This window comes from Carassius auratus, unplaced genomic scaffold (genome assembly GCF_003368295.1).
Source record: "Carassius auratus strain Wakin unplaced genomic scaffold, ASM336829v1 scaf_tig00013166, whole genome shotgun sequence".
Lineage (NCBI taxonomy): Eukaryota > Metazoa > Chordata > Actinopteri > Cypriniformes > Cyprinidae > Carassius > Carassius auratus.
Genome location: NW_020524370.1, coordinates 6010 through 32489, shown reverse-complemented (window position 1 = coordinate 32489; position 26480 = coordinate 6010). Strand labels below are relative to the sequence as shown.

Genomic DNA, 26480 nt, shown 5'->3' with positions numbered 1-26480 from the left:
TTATTTTGATAGTGACAGTTTCAAATTATTTGTCAATTTACAAAAAGACAATGTGACAGTAATGAGAATGAAGAATGTCATTTGGCATAAAACCCTTAAAAATTTGCTTAATTTATTTATTGATCACATGGTAAATTTCAACATTGTTTTCATAATGTGGTTCACATTCAAATCATTCTCATCTTACTATATATTCCTTATGCCGTCCAGTACAGTTTTGCTGTATACATCAGAGAGACGTTTCTTAATATTCTCAATGGTTTAAAAACACCCCAGAAAGAGAGCAATGCCAGCTGGTTTTATTAATGAAATTTTGCCTGTGGGTAATGAAAGTATCTCTTTTAAGCTTTGGGATGAAACCACAGTTAATATATGCATATAATCAGATGACAATATAAGTATGTCTTTGGGGCAGGAATTGCGGGGCAAATGAGTGACTGGGTGACTCAGTGGAGGAGTGTGAGTTCACTCAAGTGCTTTAGATCCAGTATTGAATTCATGCATGAAACTCCATTGATTCCTTTGTTCTGATCTAACTTTGATATAATGGCCTTGAAAGAACTTGTTAAATAATCTTGAGACATAATTTACACAGAGTGCTCAATGCACCATGTTTGTGAAACTATGACTGTATTATTGCTGCACCAGCATCAGCTGAATCTGCGGAATTACTTTAACGGCAAAAATACACTAGTGATCCACGGTCTCGAATACATGCATCTCTCAGTGAGGGATGTTTGAAGCACTACACAACTGAGTGCCGACAATCAGCATTTCTTCTCTACCTGAAGATGTGTGGGCGAACAGTGGCTGAAGTCTCTCTCTCCCTTTTTCTCTCTCAGCGGAAAAACATGGAAGAACATGAGCGAATGAATACACGAAGCATATCTTCAGCATTTGCCAAGGCATAAAAATAATTACATCCCACGGCGTACTAGATTAAATAGTCACATCAACCTGCTGGTGTCCTTACAATTTTACAGTGGTTTAAAATGCCACTAATCGAAATATATACTGTATATTTCCACCTTGATCCATTAACAATCTTGCGAGTTTGGTTGGTCAAGTCTGATTAATTGGCCAATATTTGACTATTTGGAATCATAAATTGTTGCCATTATTAATCTCCTGTAAAAAAAAAAAATATATATCCCGAGTAATTTCTTATGGGGGGGGGGGGTGGGGGGGTTCATATGACCTTTTTTAGGGATCCAAAGCTCACCACCCACCTGCCTTATTGATATCAGATGGTGTTATTTCCTCAATATGTGTGTAAATTGATATTGTGAATGCTTTTCTTTACAAATATTTTAAGTAGGCTAACTTCAAATGTTGCTCTAATTGCTCTGGTATCAGTTGAATTTCTCTACATATAGGCTTTGTGTGTGTGTGTGTGTGTGTGTGTATGTGTGTGTGTGTGTGTGTGTGTGTGTGAGAGAGAGAGAGAGAGAGAGAGAGAGAGAGAGAGAGAGAGAGAGAGAGAGGGAAAACGTAAATAAATATGACTTGGGCCACCATAAATAAGGTACATTCTGACCAAAGCATGTCATATAGACAGTCAAATAGTCATTGCCCTCATTAGTCATATTAAACTCCCTTTCCCTTTCTGGTTTTAAATGGCTTAAAATGTGTGTCAGTAAATGAAAGAATTAAAAAAAAAACAATTACAAAGAAAATGTTATGTGCCATTTTAAAACTAATTCTGAGATGGTCAGTCTGCCTACAGTCAGTCCATTCTTCACATCTTTTGTTCGATTAGTTCGGGTCTTGTCATCCTGCAGAACTGTTCCTAGAGAACTGGGATTTGTCTCTTGAGTAATAGTAAGCAAGTCCTGCTAACTCCTGCTTCACCGTCGTTTATTCAAATGAACACAACCGTCTCTTAACGCCCCCTCACTCACTCACCGCCTCTCCAGAGCCGCCTCAAGAATTACTACCAACAAGCAACAGGAATACGTGTCGAAACTGCAAAGGTAAGGCGAAAAGACATCAAGCGGTAACATTTTTATAAAATTTGGCAGATTTAAAACAGATTGCTTTAGATGTGAAATTTAACTGCCGCTCTGTGGTCGCTTTACTTGACTCGTGAAAGCTTCAGTCGATTTTAAGCGGTTCATTCGACTCCGTCTTTGTGCTTTTTATGTTTAAAGAGCGTGTTTTATGCTGTTTCAGTAGACAGTTGTTAGTGAATATTGTGAAATCGCTCAATCGTTTCACTCGCGTCTCGATGGATGCGCGAGCTCAATGGAGACGCGCGCGGACTGAACGCTCTCAGGAGAAACATCTACCAGTCATTTTGAAGGCTGAGCTGAATCAGTCATTTGTTTATGTTGTATCATATCCCTTTAAGCCCAAAACAACAAATCATTGATCGATTGAGTGTCCGTTGATTGCAATATCGCTACGTGTTGCACTAGTCAGGTGGCACTGACTTATACAACCAAGAGATGTGATGTTAATTGACACGTTATACTTGACCATTTAGTTGATAGATTGCATTTATGCACGTATATTATATCATAATAAATGTAAATGTAAATGTTTGTGTAAATGTAAGTTCACTTCAAAATGACTGGATGCTTTTCCATTCATTCATTCATTCATTCATTTACACCAAAGATGCAAATGTCTCCTGGTGCTTGACCTAATGCCAATGTGTTGTATTAAAAATGCGGTTACGTTTTGGCTCTAAATATTTTTATATGTGACAACAGCAATAATGGAAGCAAGGGGTATTGGCTGCATGTGCAGTTTAAATAACTGGTTTAAAGAGGTTTATTTCTCTTGTTGTATGAGATAGGCAAGGTTGAACCATTCCTGCAATGCGCTTGAATCCTCTGTTGTTTGATGTTTCCATGCTGGGAGGCCATTAGTGCCCTACAGAAGTTCATGCTTATGTGTACTAGCTAGCCTTTTCTCCACAAACTTGGCTAAAATGTGGACAGAGGATGGCCTGCTGTTTAGGTCCCCAAAGTGTTTTTATATTATTGCAGCATTGTATAGCCTAATATATATATATATATATATATATATATATATATATATATATATATATATATATATATATATATATATATATATATATATATAATAATTATATATTATATCCCATAATAATATTTTTTATAGGATCTTTGCAGGGTCCAAAAGTGTTGTGAGCAAAAACTGGATGAACTATAATGAGATTATAGTATAAATAAATTAAAAAAAAGTAATTATATTGTATTTTTCTTAGTTAGAATTATATATTAAATCTTATTATTTAATATAAAATCTTTAATATTAAATAATAATACAAATCTAATTTTTATATATAAATTTTATTAAATCTTCCTGTCACCAAGGTATATTAAATGGTAATTAATATTAAATGTATGAGAAATTTCATTAGGATCTTTGCAGAGCTCAGATTTTTGTCTGCCAAAATTATTTATATTATATTACTTTAATTATAGTATAAATTAAAATATTATTTACATTTACATTACATTTAGTCATTTAGCAGACGCTTTTATCCAAAGCGACTTACAAGTTATTTAAAAATATTATGTTAATATAGGTAGTTACAGATATAATCTTCTTTTTTAAATTCAGTACATGCATAATAAACAGAAATTTTCAATAAAGAGACTGAAAGTTGCATTCATTTATTATATGTTATTAATTATTAATAAAAGTATGTGTGAGGACATTTGTATAGAACTATATTGTGTAAGGATGTTTTTTATTTTATTTCATTAATCTTCCCTTTTGTGTGTTTGTTAACTCTTTGGTTTCCTGTTTCTGAGAATGACCATGAGTGACAAGACTCTGAACAGACAGAATAAAACTCTAAGTAACCACCTATTAGAGTCTGAGCTTGTCATGGGGGACAGATCTGCTGTCCTCACTGTGCATGTTATTACCGCATCACCACACGGTCAGAAAAGTCGCCGGTGAACTCAGAACATCCATGACAATCAAGAGTTTGCCAAATCATGTTATGATGAATACAGCCCCGCCACACACACACTAGCATCGCCTCAGTCACCAACATCACACACACCATCCTGTTCTGTTCTCGACTTTAGAATGCGCTGTTGCCATGGTGATGGAATGGCGCACGCTCTGTCTTGCTTTCTCTCTATTCTCTTTTTCTTTATATATCCCTTGCTCTTCCCGCGGATGTATGGGCGACAGAACTATCTAGATTCACCGCTCGCCTGGATGAAATGCATGTACTGCTGTCCTGATAATGATCTTTTAATGACTAGAATGCAATCACAAGCTGTTTTTTTTTTTCCCCACAGCTTGCACCTTAAACATGTTGTGTCTCTTTGAGCTCTGTTCTCATTGTTTGTTTCTCCTCAGGAGGAGCAGCAGTAGGATTCCTGCCATGAAATCTCTCTAAGAGGAGAAAAGCAGCGAAACCTAGAAAATCTACACCCACCCACCGGCAGGAGACAGGGGGAGAGAAAAAGAAAGAAAGAAAGAGAGAGAGAGTGGAGGGGAACGTGAAAGAGGAGAGAAAGAAAGAGCGACGGATAACAGTCGATGGATGCTGCTTGGACACTTTGGTCGGTACAATCTTCAGTGACAAGGACCGGAGAGCTGCAGGGATGGATGGGAAGGGAAGACACATTCCTCCAGGTAATGGGATCTCATTAATGGCTGCCGGTTGTGTGCAGAGACCACTGTGTCTTATGCTTGTTGCCATGTTTAGTGAAATGCTCTTGAGCGAGAGTCTGAACGTGTTCTGCTGGGTGACGGCATCATTTTCAGCTTACTGTTGTCTCATCAGGGAACTTTTTTGCAGACATCTTCACATGTTCCAAAAGTGTTCATTGCCAGTCTTAGTTTATGCGTTCTGCTTAGTTTCCCATGAGTTCATTGTGTTCTTTATTTCTCCGATCTCTGTTTGGAATACTTGATTGTGGAACTGAGCTGTAAAATGTTCTTTGGCCGCTAAACCATGTATTTGACTGTTGTCCATGGAAACATGCCGGTGCTATTTTCATGTCCCTCAGATCATAAAGACATTTGAGCTAACTAGTCCATAGAAAAAATACCTTGAATTGCAGAATAATTATAATATAGAAATTCATATTATAAATAAATAATTCTAATAAAACTAACACATTTTAATATTTTTTAATATGTGTAATATTATATGAATATGTATCATTACATCCAGAATAATTAAAATGATATTTCCCTGTTATAAAGCTAATCTATTATTCTTTTTTTATAATCTCTCAAATCATTATTTCATATCTAAATATATTTTTATTGAATAATATACTATTTATTTTATAATATTTATAAAATAATATATTTCATAATTAATGTACACTCAGCTGGACATTATTGCAAAAAGTTGGGGTTTATTTTGTGAATATGACTGGCTGGCTGTATATATGGTGAACATGATTTCACCAAGTACAATATGTTCCTGGATCAACATCCATATCAACCAATCAGAACTGAGCTATAACTTTTCAGGAAATGTCAGGTTTAGGTTTACAGTCAGGGTTAGGTGCTTCTGCACTCTTGTTCATCAGCTATCATTTCACACTGATTTAAGGAATAAATTATGGTTATTGTGAGGTTTAGGGGTGGGAATTGGGTTAAGTCTGTATTTTGGACAATAATGTTGATCCAGGATCAACAAAAGATAATACATATACACACACACACACATACACACAGATTTTGTTCTTTTTGAATTTGCTCACAAAAAAAAAGAAGAATCAGAATATGGTAGAATTTAATTTGTATCACCAAAATAATTGTTTTATATTTGTATTAAACATGTCTCATGATTGTCACGTGTTCTTGTAGCACTATTTGAGATTCACTGAACAGAGATTTTGAAAGAAGAAAGCACTGGACCATAGCCCTAAATATCTTTCGTCAACATGCTTGAATTACTTCTTATAAAAGTAATCTATCCATGCAGATAAATGGTCAGTTTCAACATGACTGTTCACAATAAGTGTCTGGCAACTACATGCCCAATAGGACTTTAAGCCGTTTGGTTATGATCTAAAAGCCGTAAACCCTTTTGACCTCTGCGCTTTATTCCAGTATTTTTTTATGCAGTTTTCACCAATGTTGCATTGGCATTTGCTCACCATTACAGTAACCTATATCTGGACACACTGATGTCATTTGTGCATCTTGGTTCAAAATGCAACGTGAACTGATCTCCCAACACTTGATGATATGTTCTGCAGGATCACACATTCATCTCATCTACTTCTCCCTGTAACCTTGGACTCCGATTACAATCCTTCATCATGTTTTTTTTATTTACACCCATCTTTTCAGCACTGTCCACTTCACTCAGCTTTCTGTTCACACTCGTTTAGCTCCTCGTTTAACCAGAGCCGTGTTTCTGTTCATGACTTCAGCCATGGTGTGGTGCGAACGGGGAATTCAGGTGCTACTCACCACTGTGGGAGCATTCGCAGCCTTCGCCTTGATGACCGTGGCCATTGGCACGGACTACTGGCTGTACGCTCGGGCCTTCATCTGCAACAGCACTGCCAACTCCTCTCAGGATGACCCCCACAACAAGGACAAGAAGGATCCTGGAGCACTCACTCACTCCGGCCTCTGGAGGATCTGCTGCCTGGAAGGTAAGTGAATGGCTGTGTTTGTGTGTGGGGGGCGAAGGAATGGGACGTGTATGGAAGGGGAAATGGTCCATAAAGAAGGTCCGCACCTGAGCAGGTTGTGCAAGTGATTCATGGAAGTTATATTGCAGAGGGGAAAATAGCTGGATTTGAGATTGTGTTATGTGTTATACAGTCCGTGTCGCACGATTCTTCAGAAATCATTATACTATGCTGATATGATGCTTAAGAAACATTTATTATTATTATTATTAATGTTGAAAACAGTTGTGCTGCTTGATATTTTCTCCAGGGTTATTTAATGAATAGAAAGAATAGGATTTATTTGAAATAGACATCTTTTGTAACATTGTAAATGTCTCTTTTCATCAATTTATTGGATCCTTGCCGAATAAAAGTATTAATTTCAGTCCTTTATGACATTTCAATTTAAATTGTCCTTTTCTGAACATCTAAATTGCAAAGAACTCAGAATCGAAGCATTTTAGGATTAAGCAGTAAGGTGACTATATTCACAAAACAACATGGCCTCAAATGCCTTATTGCTTTTATGAAATGAGTACAACATTATGTCAACATAATTTTTTGGGTTTAGGAAGATTGTTGTTACAGAGAAAAACAAAACCAGGCCAGTGAGTCAGAACTCTGACACAAACTGTCTAGCTTTAGGGTTACTTTAAAGCTATCAAAAGCATTGTGGGAAGTGCTGCCTCCAGATCCTTTTAACCATTTTAACCACTGGGCTCTGCAATGGGGGGTGTCCATGTTAAGCTAGTTGTTTTAACAGTATAGTACCTCCTTTGCTCTAGCCATGTCTCAAGAGACAGGTTTGAAACAGAAATGGGCTGTATTGTTTCCATTTGCATTATAAAACCTAGAAGAGTGCATGTCAATGGCTATGATTATGTGGTGAGTCATTGCAGGTCAAAGGTGCCATGCTGCTTTTGTTGCAGCATAATCAAACCAGACAAAAACAAAGTCATTTTGACTTATTATATTGCTCACTTTGGTTCTCTGCTTTATATAGCGCAAACTGATCTGTTTTCTTAAGGGAAATGTTCTTTATAAAATTTATCTGTCCTCTATATAATAAATTTAAAATATTCATAAGTTTTGCAAAAAATAACTCTGTTGCAAAACTCTCTACACATTGTCATATAACAGGTAATATATATTATAAATAAGTGAGATACATTGATTCAGTACCAGAACCAGTTATGCATGAGTTTGTGATTCTTTTTGAACAATTGATTAAAAGAACTGGTTCAAAAGAGTCATTTGTTCACGAATCAAACTACATTGGTCGCACTATTCACATGCATACATTTTTTTTTCAGTAATAATTGTTTTTTTTTATTATTTCACTTCTCTGGCTGTTTTTGTTTTTTTTACACTAATTGATGATCATGGCAGTGCGGATTTTGTGTTCAAAGTGAAAACAGATTCATATTAATGTTAATGCCTTCTTAATCATCCTTAGATAATAGAACATTTCTACAAAAAATGGTTTCATAAAGAATTCCTCAAGATTCTTGGCACACAAAAAATAAAAGGCTTATTTGCCATCCTGTGGTATGAAATCAAAATAGCAAGCACGGGGAGACTCTGGGCATATGCAGTGAACCAACATGTTGTATAAAGTGAATGGTTTATATCACACGGGAGAGGACTGCATGACGAACTTTGACCTGGGGTGACTCACAGCCATTGACATCTACTCTGAATCCATTTCCAACAAAACACCTCAGCGACTGTTTGACTGAACTCCATTCAAACCTTTTTTTTTTTCTTTTCTTTTAGCCTTTTGTCAGTTTTATTTACAGGGACATTGCAAATAAGGTAGGAAATGATTAAGTGAGAGAGGATTGGGAAATTTCAAACAACAAGTGTTACATCACCGATGCCAAGTTTATTTTTTCAGAAACCAGAAAATATGGTGACACTTTTGAATGATTCTCTCTATGATTCTCTTTAGGATTAAAGAGAGGAGTGTGTTCCCAGATTAATCATTTCCCAGATGAGGCTGATTATGACCAGGATGCTGCAGAGTACCTTTTACGTGAGTCAGGAGTGTTGATTTGTGCATGTTTTATAATTAAAACTTATTTGTGCATTATAAATATTGGGGTACAAGAAAACCAATGCATTTGAACATACTTGTTTGTTTTTTTACATTTTTGTCTCTTTATTTTTTCTTCTCAGGTGTAGTCAGGGCCTCCAGTATATTTCCTATCCTCAGTGCCATATTATTGCTGCTAGGTGGAGTGTGTGTGGCTTCTAGTCGGTTCTACAAAACCAAAAGACACATTATTTTGGGAGCAGGCATTTTGTTTGTAGTGGCAGGTAACATTTCTCATTATGACACATGTTGGATCCTAATTTACAGTCGTTTGTATTGGGGTGAATTCACTAAACCTTTTTTTTTTTTTTACGCTTTTGTGTTCCTTTATTTTAGTACTAAAGCTTTAATTTATTTTTATTTTTCATTCATGAAGATGAAATAAAAAAAAGAATAAAATGACAGATGAAAAACATTGATGATGAAAATGTTGCCATGGATGAAATAAAAAAGTGCTAAAACTACTAAAACTAAATGAAATAAAAATAAATTAAAGTTAAATAAATCTAAATCCCCCCAAAAAAAATACAAATGACAAAAGCATTACAAAATTACAACATTTTAATATAAAATTAAAATTAATCTTTTTGAAAAAATCACACATAATTTCTAAGCAAACTAGGTTTATTATAGCGCATTATTCAGTCAGTGCTGTTAGTCTGGTGTAATTAATATTTGGCTGGTATGGTTAGAGGTAGATTTATTAAACAGAATTTAGAACTATGGCATCAGAGGGTGCGATTCATTCTTAGTGAATTCACCCCAGAGCGTTTGCATCCTTGCTTTTTTATTAAAAACAAAACTATTGATCTGAACAAACAAACAAACATTTTGTTTTGAATTGATCCAGGCCTGAGCAACATCATAGGTGTCATCGTATACATCTCAGCGGCGCTCAGTGACATCTCTCCCAAAAAGGATGAGGACAAGAAGTGGCACTACTCCTACGGATGGTCCTTCTACTTTGGCGGCCTGTCGTTCATCCTGGCAGAAGTGGTAGGTGTGCTGGCCGTCAACATTTACATCGAGCGCAACAAAGAACTGCGCTGCCGTTCGCGTACTGACCTCTTCCGCAGCACAACCTCGGCTGTGTTACGCCTGCCGGGATATCGCTTCCGCCGGCGCTCCTCCCGCTCCAGCTCACACTCCACAGCGGAGCCGACCCGCTCCCGCGAGCAGTCCCCCACCTCCACCATTGCTCCCAAGAACTTCGGCCCGCCCCTGGCTGCCGGCCCGCCACCCTTTTCAGTAGCAACGCTACCCAATCCGCATACGCACTCCGGAGGAGGGATGGGGGATATATCCATGTACACGCTAGGCAGGGAAGGTAAGCCGCCCATGTACGGTACAGTCGACCGTGCAACGCTCTACCAGCTGCACAATTACTTTACCACAAAGGAGGGCGGAGGAGGAGCGCACATGACAGGAACACTGCCTTCTCAGTCCAAGTCCAACCTGGCTGCATCGACCAATGCCACCCTCAGTACCTCGTCTTCCTCCGGCCCCCAGCAGCAGCCACTGTCTACCGGCTCCTCCGCCACCATGGAGCGGGATCGAGGACTGGGTACCTTGGATCGACTTGGTAAAGGAGACAGTTCAAACACTAACACTCTCAACAGGAGAACAACACCTGTGTAACGAAAGGCTGGAGGGGGACGGAAGAGAGTGATGGGGAAAACAAGCGATTACATGAATTGAAAGTAAACCGGGAAGGGGGGAGGGACCGGAGATTGGAAAAAAAGCAAGAAAGGGCTGAGATACAAAACAAGGTCCACTTGCAAGACAACAAAGACGTGGATAAGAAGGCAATACATCCTTTTTTTCTTATTTTTGAACATGGTAACTTGAGTAACAGAATTCCATCCGCACTTCTTATTGATTCATGTTGAAATACTCGATGTGTGTGATGGTGATCTTTCGGTTCTTCAAGCTCTTTCAATTCCAGTGCTTTATCATCGGGTTATGCCTGTAACTTATTTAGCATTCAAATAGAGTTGTTGTTTGTTTATTTTTTTATTATGCTAACTGCCATCGCTGGATTAATTTATACATTATACATTTTTATCAAGGTATTTTGTTTTTGCACAATTAGTCATCATCGTTTTAATTTATTTCCTTTCGATTGATGAACTCAAACTGTGATTTTTTTCTTACACATGTTGACACTTTATTTCACATCATTCAGTGTCAAGCATGTGTTAATTTTGCAGGAGAGTAACGACTATTACTACTATTATTATTATGACTTTTTTTAGTTTTTACAAAGATTGTTAATATCTAGAGCTGTGGAATTTTTCATTGTAACCGTAAGTGTACAAGTAGTTAAGTCTTCATATAAATATATTTGATTTATTTATCATATTAACAGTCTTAATATTGTTATGATGGGATAATAATTGTAAAGAAACTGCTTTTGAGACTGGAAGTCAAAAAAAAAGAGAAAAAGAAAGAGAATACAGAAGTGGAAGACATTTATTCCAGGGGAGCAATACATATACCTAAAAAACCTCACCAGAAAATACAAAAAAATCTATTAAATATATAGTATATTATGAATATAAATATATATATATAATTTGGTGTGCGTGTGTGTGGGAAAAATACTTTTTTGGTAAAATAAAATATGATATATTCTATGAATGTGTAAAACAGATCTATGTGCATACTGTTAGCAGTTTTGACTGCAGCATATTATTTTCATGTTTATTTGTAACTTTGTATGCATGATTCATATCTAATATATGATATATTCATAATGCTCTGCCTTTTGCATCACATTTATGTGCTTATGTGGATGGATTTGGGAAGACAGATGATGGTCAAAGTTAGGGTCTTCATCAAGACCCATAAGACAAGGGAAAGATTTGATACACCACACTTTATACACGCATATTCTTACACGAAAAACAGGCATTTTCCAGTCAACAACTATGGTAAGTGCATAATGTGTATCCAAGCATAACACATACAGAAATACATAAATTAATTTATTTTTATTTTATTTAAAGAAATATATTTGCATGTATTTGTATTAAAAATACTCTCTAGGTAGACAGCCAAACACACAAGTTTTCTGGAGAGGCACACACACGAATAAAGTAACTAGAAACGTTATTTATATATATATATATATATATATATATATATATATATATATATATATATATATATATATATATATATATATATATATATATGAATCAGTACCAACAGCACTCCTGTCCAAACCAATGGACACAAAATACAAACAGCAGCACACATCTTAAAGGGGTCATATGAGGCTATTTCAATTATTTTTACTGTCTCTTTGGAGTGTTACAAGCTCTTGGTGCATAAAGAAGATCTGTATAGTTGGAAAGTCTAAAGTCTCAAATCCAAAGACATATTCTTTATAAAACATAAGAGTCAACCACTACTACCTAAAAGGGCTCATTATAACACGCCCCCACGTGTCTATGTCATGATGTGGGAAGATTTGCATAAATCCGCCCAAACATTCATGCAAAGAAAGAAAGTTATCAGTAGAACACTGTTATATTACTCTGAATAAATATATGGCTAGGTTCGACTCTTGGGAGGATAAAAAAAAAGAAATTTTGGGCCAAATGATATGAAGCAGCTAACAGCCAGTACATTTATTGCACAAATAACAAAATAAAACAAAAAAAAAGTGACAAGAAGTTCAGGATCAAGCTTTAATGCCATATCACACTAACAAGCTAATAATACATATAAAAATAACAGCACAACAAAATTTCATGCATCCACACCAATAGGTGTCAGTATAAAGATCCACCAAAGGGATGAAGAAGAGCCGGTAAAATTTGAGTTTTGTTTGCAAGTTACTGGCTTAACTGATCTGAAATTGCTGTGAAAAACAGTATGTGAACAGACTAGTACGTTGTATGAATTTTCAGTATTCATAAAATAGTAATATCAAATGGACCCCCACATGGCCATAGGATTTATGAATGGCGGCGAAGTGATGCAATGACTCTTGTAGGTTACATGACTGTAACAAGAAGCAATTGTAAAACACTCAATTCATCCAGTCAGAAACAAGCTGACATTTGTGTTGACACTTACTGTATCTGTAAATGCTCAGTATGATCATCTCTCTGCCTGTGAAAAAGGCACACAATCATTTCACTTCAGCAGACATTTTTAACAAGAGGTATCACTTTTGAATGTACACTATTTTTATTCTGCTGTCTAAAGTTTAGATGGAAGGAGCAAAAAAAAAAGAAAAAAAAAGAAAGAAAGAAAGAAAGAAAGAAACGCAAATACCCACAAAATCATTAGCCTACTGATATTTAAGTGTGCAAAAAAAAGTGAATCTCATATAGTAAATATAAATGTGGAAAAACTAAATATTTGTTGCCAAATATGAATTGCATTGGGCAAAATGTGTTAGCATTTTAAGAAAAACTTTATGCAAGCATACTAATTTTACATCATTTGAAAGTGCTACAGGGAGATGCATGGGTATCCATTTGTGTTATTTTAACCTTATATTTAGTTTTTAAATAAAACCTACAGCGTTCAGATGGTAATATACAAATATGGACACATTCAAGCATTTCATATTGTGGGCTTAAACAGCCCTTTTACAGCAGCTTTAGTTCACAAAGAATGGACATTCATGACCTAAATATGATTTTAATTAACTATAATAAATGCTAAAATTCAGCATTAGTAACTTTCTTTTAATGCCATCAGTTGTGCCTGCACTCAAGCTTTGAGGACCACCAGTTCTTGGCTCATTTTGAGTCAGACTTGTGAATTCACTGAATTGTTTAACTGGATAATCTAACAAGATCATCTGAATCAGTGTGTTGTGGATTCGAGAAATGCTGCAATCTGCTCGATTTGTGAGCCAATTTATCAGGCTCATTTTTCGATTTTTCTAGTTCAGAATAACAAGGAGCAACATGTTTTGATGAAATGTAGAAGAGTAAAAAACATTGTGATTTGGAATGTAGTGAAGTAAAAGTAAAAGTTTCCAAAAACAAAAATACTCCAGTCAGGGCCATCCTAAGCTAACATGGGGCCTGGTGCGAGGTTGGAAGAGAGGCCCCTCAGTCCGTTCACTTTCCGGGGGAGGACGGCTGTTTACACCTCTGGCTACCACTAGAATAGTTGCCTAGTATTCTGCATAATGCATATGATGCCTGACATCTAAAATAATAATAATAATAATAAATAAATAAATCGTAAGTAACATAATTATATACTACAGCATTTTACTTTGAGATAGGCTTTCATTTGAGATACAGTGGATTAATATGAATAATCTTTCAGTGTTACAATTTCCCCCAAACCGTGTTACAATCACCCTCACCAAGGAGGCAACTGTAACACTCTGGCTTCATGCATTTAATTTAATATTATAGTCTTGTCCTTATTAGTGAAAATATATCAATTGTACACCGATATTTGTTTCTTCTCTATTTGTTTCTTGACTAGTGTATTTCAAGCCGTCTGTGAGTTATTAAGGAAAATTTTAAAAAATGTTACAATTGCCCCTGGTCTCATGTAGTTTGCAAGAGCCAATTATACAACACACTGATGCTATAAAGGTGGACTAGTGAAAAGATTTGTTTACCTGTTCAGGATGAAGTTTAATGTCCCTGATAACCTCTGTAGTCCCATTTAGCCACTTGTAAGCAATCTCCTTTTTTAAGACACATAAAAGCTTTTAAAAAAAATCACTGATGTTATTATTGACATATTTCATTCCATAGATTAAGCACGAAAATATCTTCAGGATGTGGAACCAGAAGTGCTAAAATGTAAGCCATGTTTAGCGCAGAGTTTCAAAGGTCAAACCAACAAGGGCAGAGTTTAAAGATAGGCCAGAGATAAACAAGCTGTGGCTCATCAGAATATTCAGTTGCTATGTGGCCTGCAGATTTATCTAGGTCACACTGAAGGTAAAGACACCTGATATGTAACCAAAGCTGAACTCAAGTATAACATCCACGCCATACTAGGGTCAGTCAGTGTATAAGTGTGAATAAAATTAGTTTACACTGATGGTCACTATTTAACGAGAGGTTTGGGTGGCTTTGTTAAAGAGGGAAACCACACTTCTAATCCATGTTTGTGTTGTTTACGTCCTCTGGAGCATGATTGGCCATGCTCTAAATTTAGAGGAAACAGAAAGGAGGAAATGAGATGAGTGGGATGAACAGGGAGATGGAAATCTGAAAGGATTTGACATATGTTTCTGTGTGACAGTGACAGAAAGAAACAAAGTATGAAGCAAGGTGATTGAAGTTTTATTCTTGATAGAATATCACTCGATGATTGGCACACACAGTAACGTATATCAAAAGAGCATGTCAAACATCCGAAATGGGTGGACGGAAATAGGCAATAGAATCTTGGCTTCGGCTGGGATGTCATTTCACATATCTGATAAATACTGAAGTGCATGTGTAGTCTGCACATATACAAGTGTACTAATGCAGGAGAGATCAACAGCGGACAAAAAAAATGGTTTAGGATAAGAATGCATACTCATATTTTCACAACTCTTTTATATATATATATATATATATATAAAACATTCATGTAAAACTTTGTTTTAAGTACATTTATTAAAATGCATGTGTACGATAAGACCTCTGAAGTAAAAAATTATACAACTAAAAGTGGAGGAGAAAGTATTTGAAAGTATAGATATCTTACCAGAAAATGACCAAAATAGAAATAGAAACAGAGTAAATATAAACATATAAAAATATTTAAAATATGAAAATATACTTGAAATGTGAAATTAAAGTCACCTGTGGCAGCAAGTCACTGTTAATGAGCGAGTTATTGGGCCCTATCATATACCTGGCTAGTTTCAGCCCTACGCATTTTCCCGTCCTGCAACGTGTTGTTTAAATAGCAAATGCATTTGCACCCATTTGTGCACCCATGGGAGTCCTGGTCTTAAAAACAGCTGTGTTCAGGCGCATTGTAGACACGCTATTTTGAGGAACTGATATTAGCGATAGACCAACTCAAACTTGGTCTAAAGTCTAAAGTCAATGGCACAATATTTATATATATGTACCTCTGGGCATGTCCACAGTGCACGTTCACTTTGCTTATTACACACAGGGACGCGCAGCAGCACACAAACATTTTCAAATATGAAACAATAAAAGATTAAAATGTAAAAGATTATTATTGTGCAGGCAACATGAATATAAAAATGCCTGCATGTTATAAAGGATAGCCATTGCATGTATCAGAATAAGGCTTCCTATTTGTTCGCGCACAAGCAACTCTCTGGAGATGAGTTCGATCTTTGCTCTTGCTAATTTTTCTGTGTAAATAGAAAATCCACCATGGGATGAGCACAACTTCCTTTTAAAGGGAATTGAAGATGGTACTGAAAATTTTAAACAGTAATGACATAACGAAGCCTCATTTAGTGAAATCACGTGACTTTGGCAGTTTGATACACCTACCCATGCTATTTACCTGCTACGAATCTCAGTAATCATCTGCTTCCATCTTCTGTGATCTGGCAATGATTCCATTTACATTGCATTTAATCATTTAGCAGACGCTTTTATACAAAGCAACTTACAAATGAAGAGAACTATAGAAGCAATCAGACCAACAAGAGACCAACAGTATACAACTGCTTTGACAAGTCTCGTTTGGTCTAGCACAGTACACATAACAAGGTGTTTTGTTGTTGTTGTTGTTTATTTTAAATAAATTAGAGCAAACAGAATAGGTAAGTGCTAGTATTAATTGGTCAGGTGCTGGCGAAAAAAGATGTCTTTAGATGTTTTTTGAAAATGGCTAAAGACTGCTCAAATGGCTGCTCAAATTGAGGCAGGTCGTTCCACCATCTGGGAACAGTACAGGTAAATGTCTGTGAGAGTGATTTTGTGTCTCTGTGGGATGGCACCACGAGGAATCGTTCACTTGCAGAACGCAAGCTTTTGGAGGGTGCATAAGTCTGAACTAGCGAGTGTAAGTATATTGGTGAAGTGCAAGTGGTTGTCTTGAAGGGAAGAATCAGTACCTTGAATTTGACGCGAGTGGCTATTAGCAGCCAGTGCAAACTGATGAAGAGAGGTGTGACATGGGCTTTCTTCGGCTTGTTAAAGATCACTCTTGCTGCTGCATTCTGGATCAGTTGCAGAGGCTTACTAATGCATGCCGGAAGGCCCACCAAGAGAGCATTACAATAGTTGAGTCTGGAGAAAACAAGAGCTTGGACAAGCAATTGTGTGGTCTTCTCTGATAGGAAAGGTCCAATCTTCCTACATTTAAAGGCGATTTTCTCAAAATGTAGATTTTTTGCACCCTCAGATTCCAGATATTCAAGTACTGTAGTTGTATCTCAACCAAATATTGTCTTCACAAAGGGACGCAGCAGGAGCAGCAGCAGCAGACATTGGGGCTTTTAATTAATGCTTTTGATTTCGGTTTGTCTCTTGCTGTCATCAAGCGACCACCTCCAGATGAAGAGGGCTGGTCAGAACCGGAGATGAATCAACTGGGCTTTTCATTGGCACTGTCAGCTGCCAGACTCAAACCACAGCTAAAACCAAAAACTAGCTTTTCATTATAACTGGAAACACCATGACGTAACTGAAGTTCCATTTCAAAGACTAAATTGCCCTCTGTCTATGAATTTGATGACATGTTTCACAGGTTAAAACAGAGCATATCTTTTTCCAAAATATCAGTGTACTCTTGCAAATCAGCCAAAACATATACATTTATATTCCTGTTAATAATCATCGCTTTATTTGTTATTTATTTACAGTGCTACAGTTTTTTCCACTACTCAAAAAAATAAAAAAAATAAAGAAAGAAAATAAATTGAGTGGTTGTTTTTCAAATATGCAATATCAGATTCTATTTGGTTGTGTCTGAATACCCAATCATGTCAATAATTACATTTATACCACAATGATATTTTAGCATAACTACAGTATTGCTTCAGTAGTAGTTAGACTTCCGTTTCCAATTATAGTCTTACTTACATTATAATTTTAATCTTCATAAAAGGTTAAATGTACTAGTTCCCAGAACCTTTTTGTATATAATAATATATAATTTGTATATAAAAGTCCACCAACATATACAAGTTTAACGATGTAAGATTTATTTGACTACATATAAATATTAGATTATATTTGTCATAGAGTACATATGTCTTATATAATGTAAAAACATTAACAAAAGGAATAGTTCAAACAAAAAATGAAATATTGCACATGAATTGAGTTTTACACAAAAAAAGCAATTAAGCTATTATGTTAAAATTATGAGCTTATATGTATTATAATTTAGGCTTGCTGATCACACCACTGAACAGTTCCATTCTAATGGTACATAAACACTGCCAAAATGTCTGGCCCACTTCCTGTTACATTTCCAACAGCATCCTCTCTGGTGCCAATTTATGCACAGTATCATGTTGCCTTGGTTTCTGCACTTCAGCCCCCACACCACTAGATGTCACTCTTCTTTTTAGTCAAGCACTTTTCCCAAGGACTGTATGGAAGAACAAGGACCAAAAACAAGGCCCCGGCAACAATCACCAGAGCCCCGGCACAGCCTACACATGTCACTGACCATGACAATTCATGGTGTAGAGGTAAGGATTGGTCACTTGTTAAGAATGAAAGCACTGATTGGTGGAAAACTATGAGGCAGAGGAATATTAAGACACCTGTTGAGAGATAGAGATAAAGAAAACATATTATCAGATGTATACACACAATACCGATAATACAAACAGCAATATGGATAATAAGTGCATTGTCTTTTCCAAATTTCTTGCGCTTAATGTTATTAATCCAAAGTGCCATACTGCACTTTTGCCTGTTGATTCTTTTCAATTTTATGAAATTTCCTTGTGGGTTCTGAATAAAAGCAGTCTTTACATCATTTGTTAGGTGTGTATTTGTGCAGTAAATGTCATTTAGCAGAGAGGTCTGATTTAAAGTGATAGTAGGAAAACAACTCTGAAATATGTATTGTAAAGAAACAAACAAAAAAATCAGTGTATACTCTACTGTTCAAACGTTTGTGGTCAGTATGATTTATATATATATATATATATATATATATATATATATATAGTATAGTGTATATATAAAAAAAATATATATATATACATATATATATATATATATATATATATATATATATATATATATATATATATATCAGTTTTAAATAAATGCCGTTCTTTTGAACTGTCTATTAATCAACAAATCCTGCATGCACTGCATCATGGCATCAACAAAAATATTAAGCAGCACAACTGTTTTTAACATTGATTATAAAAATGTTTCTTGAGCTGTAAATCAACATTAGAATAATTTCTAAAGGGTCGTGTGACACTGAAAACTGGAGTAATGATGCTGCAAATTCAGCTTTACCATCACAGTCATAAATTAAATTTTCAAATATACAAAAATATAACACGGTTATTTTTAATTTAATAATGTTACAATATTGCCGTTTTACTGTATTTCTGATCAGTTTAACCCTCAATTGCTCCGCGGGTGCCACAGCAAAAATGGCTGCCCACTGCTCCGGGTTTGTGTTCACTAACTAAAGCAGAGCACAGATTCTGAAAATGGGTTACCATACGTGGCGCCATGTCACTCACCTTTTCTTCTTTTTTTTTTTTTACACATCAAATAAATGTAGCCCTGGTGAGCATTAGAGATTTCTTTCATTAATATTCTAAACTCTTACCGACCCCAGACCTTTGAACAGTAGTGTATGTAGATTCCAAAGAATGATCATGTAAAATGCATTTGTATTATTTAGTTTAGAGGTGCTGACTAAGAGCATAATGATGTTACCTGACAGTATGAAGCAAACTGCGGCTGGCTTCAGGAAGAATTGAACACCTTTGCTTATTGCCATGATAATGCAAATAGATCCCATCAACATCAGGAAAAGACTAATGATAGCAAACATGGCCGACACTACTGTCAGATCTGATGGGAGAAGAGGAGTTTTAACAGATACATACTGAGCTGTATACCATTTAGAACATGTTTTACTTTAAAGGTGCACTCTGTAAGGTTTGATTTACATTTACTTCTTTGTTCAAGTGTTTTTAGACTTTATATTGACACAGATGCATAAATGTGTATTGATTGCTGTGCCTTCATACTTTTTCTTTGTCTATATACTGTTTATAGCAACTTTTTTCCAGCTTTTTTGTTTTGCTGTCAGTTTAAAGACACTCTTGTGCAGTAAGAGTACATCATCTTATTGACATTTCTTAAAAGTAACTTCATTAAGCCTTTTAATTAGCACATTATTAATGAGTGCACCTTTAAATGATTATACAGGTAATGTTCTTAGAAAATTGGTAATAATGTATTAACTAACATTAAAAACAATGAACAATAAATGTATTACAGTATTTATTAACCTTTGTTAATGCTCATACAGTTTTTCATTGTTAGTTCATTGTTAATTCACAGTGCATTAACTAATGTTAACAAGCACAATTTTTTGTAAATGTAGAACTTAATATTAACCTAGATAAATAAATGCTGTAGAAGTATTGTTCATGCTTAGTTCATGTAAAATAAAGAAGTAAAGTGTTACCAAATTATTGTAAAATACAACTGTTCATTGTTACTTAATTTTAGCACAGGTCCATTAAATGATATTAATAGACATAACTTTTTATTTGATCAATGTTCAGTATTAGTAAATGTTGAAATTAAAAAGCTAAGATAAATAAATCCTTTATAAGTATTTTTCATTGTTAGTTCATCTTAACAAATGGAATCATACTGTAAAATGTTACTGAAAATTGTGCGATGTTTCATTCCTTAATTTATTGTAAAATGTTGCATACCACCCTCATATCTTAAAACCACCATAGTATCTTATTTTATCAACAAATAAAAAATGTATTGGTTGGGGTATGAACGACCTCAAATATTTTTCAATAATTTATTTTCAGTAATTGCTGGGATCAGATAATATATAATGCCAATATCTCTTTAACATATTTTATTAAATTGTGCTGGGTTAAGTTCTCATAGGAAATTATATCGCTCTGCAAACACTTGAAAATAGCCAAGGAAGCAGGCCAGGCATGGCACTAAAACACCTACCATCCAATCATTACTTTATTTTATTTCCTTTATATTATCATTCGTTCTAATTGGAGCTGCTCAAACAACATACGCGTTTCATGTTTAGGTGAAAAATGTGTATATGGCATCAGCATTCAGTGATGACGCAAAGAAACTCTCATAAGTGCAATGGGATCTAAAGATAGAGAGAGGGGTGTGGGATGACTCACCCTTTTCTGGCGTTTTCTGAAATAGGACAATGTTCTCTCCAGTGGTGTAGAACTTAAAGAAGGTGCAATTGGATTCTATAATGGGATCCAAAAAGGTGATGTTAATCTGAGGGATTATTCCGAATTCATCTACTCCAGTTGAGACATTTATTTTTAAAAAAGTTCTTACCTCCCTGTAAGTGCAAAGGCCCACAGATCTCCTGCTTTGGGTCCATATCTGACACCCAGATCATCTTGGTACAGCATTTCCATAAGCCATAATGTGCTACTAGACACGTCTGATTGTTGTAGAAGCTCTTGGATGGTTTAAGCTCCACCCAGAACTCTGTTCCCATCCCGAGCACAGTAAGCATGATACCGATTACAGCCATGAACAACGTCAGCTTGATTTTGCCCTCTTGGCTTTCGCTAATGCCATCTCCAGAACTGGAGTGTGTTCTGTGTCTGCGTTTGTGTCCGCTCCGTGATCCCAAAAAACCTTCCAGCCCACCAGAAGGTTTGTGCACTCCAGGAGATGCATTCACCGTCCTTACCTCTTCATCCTGAACGATGAATGTGGACCACATGGTTGACTTGTAAGCTCAAAGATCCAGAAAATGAATGAGAGACAGTGGCTTTTTTTGAAAGGACATTTAAGTCTTAGATGTTTGAGATCAAAATAATCAGATGAGAGGACAAACAAAGATTGTTAGTGCTGGAGCAAGATCAATCTAGGCCAGTCAAATGTGTTTCTAATATAGGACTTGTCAGAAGAAGATACAGCAGAGGATGTTAATAATGGAGGCGTTAAGGCCAGATAGACAGCTGGAGGATGCTGGGAGCTGCAGGACAGGGGAAGGCATTGCCTATTCACACAAAGAGTGCTGACATGAGGGCTAATACAGCTTGGAGATGTGAATGATGAAATGAAGAAGTCAGCGATTGGGGTGGTTACTCTAAAAAAAAAAAAAAAAAAATGAAGAACATGATGAAACAGTAGATCAAACTTTGATGGCAAAGTTTGATCACGGTTTTATGAAATGGAGGAAAATGTTGACCAACTACCCCATGATTTGCTACAGTATATGTCACAAAACAAATGTCATGATTCAGTTTATTGCAGAATCATTACTGGATCAATATTTTGAACATATTATTTTTTTATTATTTTTTTTTAACACTTAAGAGTGTTGAAAATATAATTTACCCCAAAAATTGTATATTTTGAGATTTATTCCCCATACAATGGAAGTCAGTGGCCACCAAAACTTTCTGGTTGCCAACATTCTTCAAAATATCATCTTTTGTGTTTCATGAATACATAACTACTTGCTGAACTACAGAATTATATTTACAATTATAGTCTTAATTTAATTGATTAAATGTGTCAGTCAGGACTTTTACATTGTTTCAAATTATTTCTATATATATATTATATATATATGTAAATATAATCTATATTTGTTATATTTGCATTATCTACTATAGTCTCTATTATTTATATCAATCCTGAAAGAAGTATCATGGTTTACACAAAAATATTAAAGGGATAGTTCACCCAAAAATGCTGCTTACCCCCAGAGCATCCAAGATGTAGGTGACACAAACAGTGATTTTTAAAACAAACCATTGCAGTCTGTTAGTCATATAATGCAAGTTGATGGGAACCATGGCTAAAACAAACAATTAAAAGATAAAAAAAATAAAATAAATAAACATACACAAACAAAACCAAATGACTATACCATAGACAGTAAAAGAAATGGACACAGCGACCCCATTGGAACTCAATTGAGACAAATGAAGCCCAGTTTTAGCGTTTTTTAGCACTTCCGTTTCTGACGCGCAGACTCAAACGAAGCTTGACGACGTCAGCAACCTGTCTGCCAGATGTAAATCCTCTAGTAGCTGTGCGTGCAAACTGCCATCGTTAATCTTGCAGAGACGGCGAGCTTGAGCGGAGAGTTCTTTGTCGTGAGTGAGTAGGAGTAAGTATTCTGATTAATTATTTTGTATAGTATTTTAAAATGTAACGCCAGTACGCCATATTAAGTTAATTGCCTGCGAGCTTCTCCTCCTGTCTGTACGGTAATGCGACAGAGAGCCGAGTGGTTATGACGCAATCGTTAGCCTATTTTTTACAAAAACTATTAATACGGGGCCATAATGTAACATAGAAAGTAATGGAGCCCTTTATACATTGTTGTGTATCTTTAGAAATAAATAATGGACAAACAGAGTCTTTAAACGCTTCAGATGTAAAGTTATTCGCTGTCAAAGTGACGCCAAAATGAATGGGAGTCAATGGGAATGCTAACGCAAGTGAAGTTCTGCTAAAAGATGGCAGCCCCCACCCGACTTCAACTTCCGGTCGAGTTCCTTGCCCCTTGGACTATACAGGTGGCTCCTTCTTCTAGCTTTACGGCGGATTGCAGACTCATTAGTGCATTACCGCCACCTATCTCCCAAATTGACAATCTACAATCTCCATTAGGAGTGTCAGTAGTCCACTTGAGAGATAGGTGGCGGTAATGCACTTATAAGTCTGCGATTTGCCGTAAAGCAAGAAGAAGAAGACTCCTCACACTGTGTTTTTAAGAGGCGCTCATGCGGTTCAGACAGTACAGGCATTGCAGTGCATCAGAGGTAAAAAACAATATAAATACTGTTCAGTTCGTTTTGTGTCTTTACACGTCAGTGCAGCGACATGAGCCGCAGGGTTTAATTAGGGTTTGTCTGTGTGTTTTTGTTGTTTTTTTAATGTTTTTTTCTGTGATTCCCATTCACATCCATTACGGTTTGTTTTAAAAATCTCTGTTTGTGTGCCCAGGGGGTAAGCAGATAAACATCACATTTTCATTTTTGGGTGAATGATCCCCTTAAGCATCACACCTCTTTTCAACATTAATATTAAAAATAAAAAAATGTTTCATGAGCAGCAAATCAGCATATTAGATTATTTCTGAAGGATGTGAAACTGAAGACTGGAGTAAATTCAACTTTGCCATCACAGGAATAAATTGCATTTCACAATGCATTTTTTTTTTTTTTTGGCAAATAAATGCAGCTTAGTGGGATTAAGAGACTTCTTTCAAAATAATTTTCTATGCTAAGCATAATCATGTCACAGCAAACCCCCATGATTTTGATTTCAAAATAACAGTCTTACTGTAGCACCACCCACAAAAATAAATAAAAACAATTAATTGTTTGAATTTTAATAGTAACAGTGTATCAATGTAAAACTGTAAATGTATTTTGTAAATGTATGCCTTTTTATACCATTTTATGCTGCAAAAGCTAATTTGCTGTTGTGGCAGAAGCATAGACTCTGTATAAAACATGCAGCATACATCTAAAAATGTTTCATGCAGCTCTTGATTAACTCATTAGCTTTATTAATTTACAGAAAGTAATAGCCAAAATTGTTCAGATGTGAACTACAGCACAATTGAGGAATAACAGGACGTGCTAAAACTGCCAAACAGCAAAAGTATATAGAGAAAAAAACATGAAACATGACTTGCTGTTCAAGCATACCATATTGTACCTAGTATGTTAGTAATAAAGAAAGCACATACTGTAAGCTCCAGATTGACACACATTAAAGTTTTCTGCAACAAAAACAAATATTATGACTTTTAATTGTACTTTAACAGTGCTTTAACTTTTACAGTGAATCACAAGAGCACAAACAAGCAGCTGACCTGTCGACTGTTGAATACGTGTAGGCTGGTTTGCAGAGGGGTTTTCTCTAAGACCGACAGAAAGTACGTAAGAGGGGTTTAAAGAGGGAGGATGTTGATATAGAACACCGCTAGTATTTGGGGGTGGGGGGTTGTATGCATCTGAAAAAGATCACGCCCATGTCCTGGCAAAATGATATCAATGATTTTGTTTAGGGACGTTGGCACTGGGTCGGTTTCTGTCAATTGTTACTTCATGGCTGCCCTGATGTGTCTGAGAGATTTCAGTGTGCGTCTCTATGCCAGCGTGATGTTTGTATCTTCTTGCGTCGCTATGTGTGTGAATACATGCGTGAGCCTTTTTTTTGATTCTATTTTAGAAAGCCACCTGTTAATGACATTAAAAAGCATGGCACCAAGCCCACTCGAAGGCTGAGGTTACAGCATGTATGTGTATAAGTGTTTGTGAGGGTAATTCTGGGAAAATGAGGCCTGGAATTCTGAAGCAGTGTCAATGTCAGTATTTCAAGCATAGCAATTTACTTTAAATATTGAATTAGACTGCCTGCACAGCACAATGGTGCAAAATTAAACGGACCAGCTAAAACAATTCAGGTCAAACAAAGTATTTACTTAATCTGTCGAAGAATTGTCAAAATTTTGTTTTAGAAAACTTAATCTGAGGATTTTGTGCAGATTAAACTAATAATTTGTTATTTATGTATATATGTAGCCTATGTATTTTTCTAATTTCACTAAAGCATCTCCAGATGGAAGGTTGTGTTCATTTATTTATTTAAATTATATATACTTTATTTTATTTGTTAGTGAGTTAATTATATTGTTAAAACTGCATTACTAAATTGATAGTCAGACCTGCAAGTTTGCTAAATTAGTGTCAATTTTGATGCCTTAAAAATTAGTTGAAAAGGGGAACAGGGAAACCGATCTGGTTACTAAGAACACAAACAGAAACGTCCTTGATGCCACAATACAAACTTTCTTGACAACTATAGTAGTTAAGTAGGGTGGTTAAGGCTATTTACAGATGTTATGTAAATGTGAGTTATGTGGATTAGCCAAATGTAAAGCCCCCTTTTGATGTCACAGTGGCATGTCAAGTGAAATATGACCATGGAGGTGCGCGAGGGGTGCCTACTGGACAGTGTCCCACTGGGTTAAATACACTTACATTTATTCCTTTTAGAGCATTATACATATTCAGTCAGTCAAGATTTGGCTTAGGGAGAATGAACCCCTCAGTCACCAGTCTTTTTTTTTTTTCAACACAGTAACTTGGCAAATTCTTTTTATTAACAAAGAATATCAAGAGGCTTTGTAACAATGTCAGGATGAGCAAATGATGAGCTAGTGAACTAGAACAGGTGAACTATTGTGCATGTAACATTTTGTTGCTTTGCAGCCTGAAATGAAGACAGAGACACCATTTTTGTTTTATCCAGAGCTGTAATCCAAGTGAAAGATATGACAATATGACAGATAAATGACAGATAAAGCTAAATTTATACTTCTGCATCATAGCTACGCTGTAGGCTATGTGTAGTACGGCGTAGCCTGATGTGCACCTCTCAAAAAATCTAACAGCGCGTCGATTCTACGCAGACAGCAAGCGCTGTGATTGGTCTGCTAGAACCCCTCCCTCTGTATGTGCTTGAGTTTTGGGTGTGTTTATGTGCACTTGAATATATTTTAATGTTACACCTTCTTGTATAAAATAAAACAAAGCAAAGAACAAGTGTCTTATC

At 35.8% G+C, this 26480-nt stretch overlaps 2 protein-coding genes across 4 annotated transcripts; one reads left to right on the top strand and one right to left on the bottom strand.

Moving 5' to 3' along the window:
- Positions 1–1531: 1531 nt before the first annotated feature.
- LOC113073881 (voltage-dependent calcium channel gamma-4 subunit-like) lies at positions 1532–11269 on the top strand. Of its 2 annotated transcripts, none has more exons than XM_026246626.1 (6): positions 1532–1973; positions 4351–4629; positions 6393–6620; positions 8593–8676; positions 8820–8960; positions 9587–11269. In XM_026246626.1, exons 2-6 carry the CDS (start codon positions 4599–4601, stop codon positions 10372–10374), a joined length of 1272 nt encoding a protein of 423 aa, XP_026102411.1. In that variant the 5' UTR covers positions 1532–1973; positions 4351–4598; the 3' UTR covers positions 10375–11269. The 2 variants fall into 2 exon arrangements, with proteins under 2 accessions (XP_026102411.1, XP_026102412.1); XM_026246627.1 differs by lacking the exon at positions 1532–1973 and adding an exon at positions 3830–4217.
- Positions 11270–17838: 6569 nt separating this feature from the next.
- Positions 17839–24857, bottom strand: LOC113073882 (voltage-dependent calcium channel gamma-6 subunit-like). Of its 2 annotated transcripts, XM_026246630.1 has the most exons (6): positions 24736–24804; positions 24610–24642; positions 21219–21984; positions 21050–21124; positions 19581–19718; positions 17839–18433 (listed from the first exon to the last, which is right to left on the bottom strand). In XM_026246630.1, exons 3-6 carry the CDS (start codon positions 21613–21615, stop codon positions 18213–18215), a joined length of 831 nt encoding a protein of 276 aa, XP_026102415.1. In that variant the 5' UTR covers positions 21616–21984; positions 24610–24642; positions 24736–24804; the 3' UTR covers positions 17839–18212. The 2 variants fall into 2 exon arrangements, with proteins under 2 accessions (XP_026102415.1, XP_026102414.1); XM_026246629.1 differs by lacking the exon at positions 24610–24642 and having other exon boundaries at positions 24736–24857.
- Between the last annotated feature and the right edge of the window lie 1623 nt (positions 24858–26480).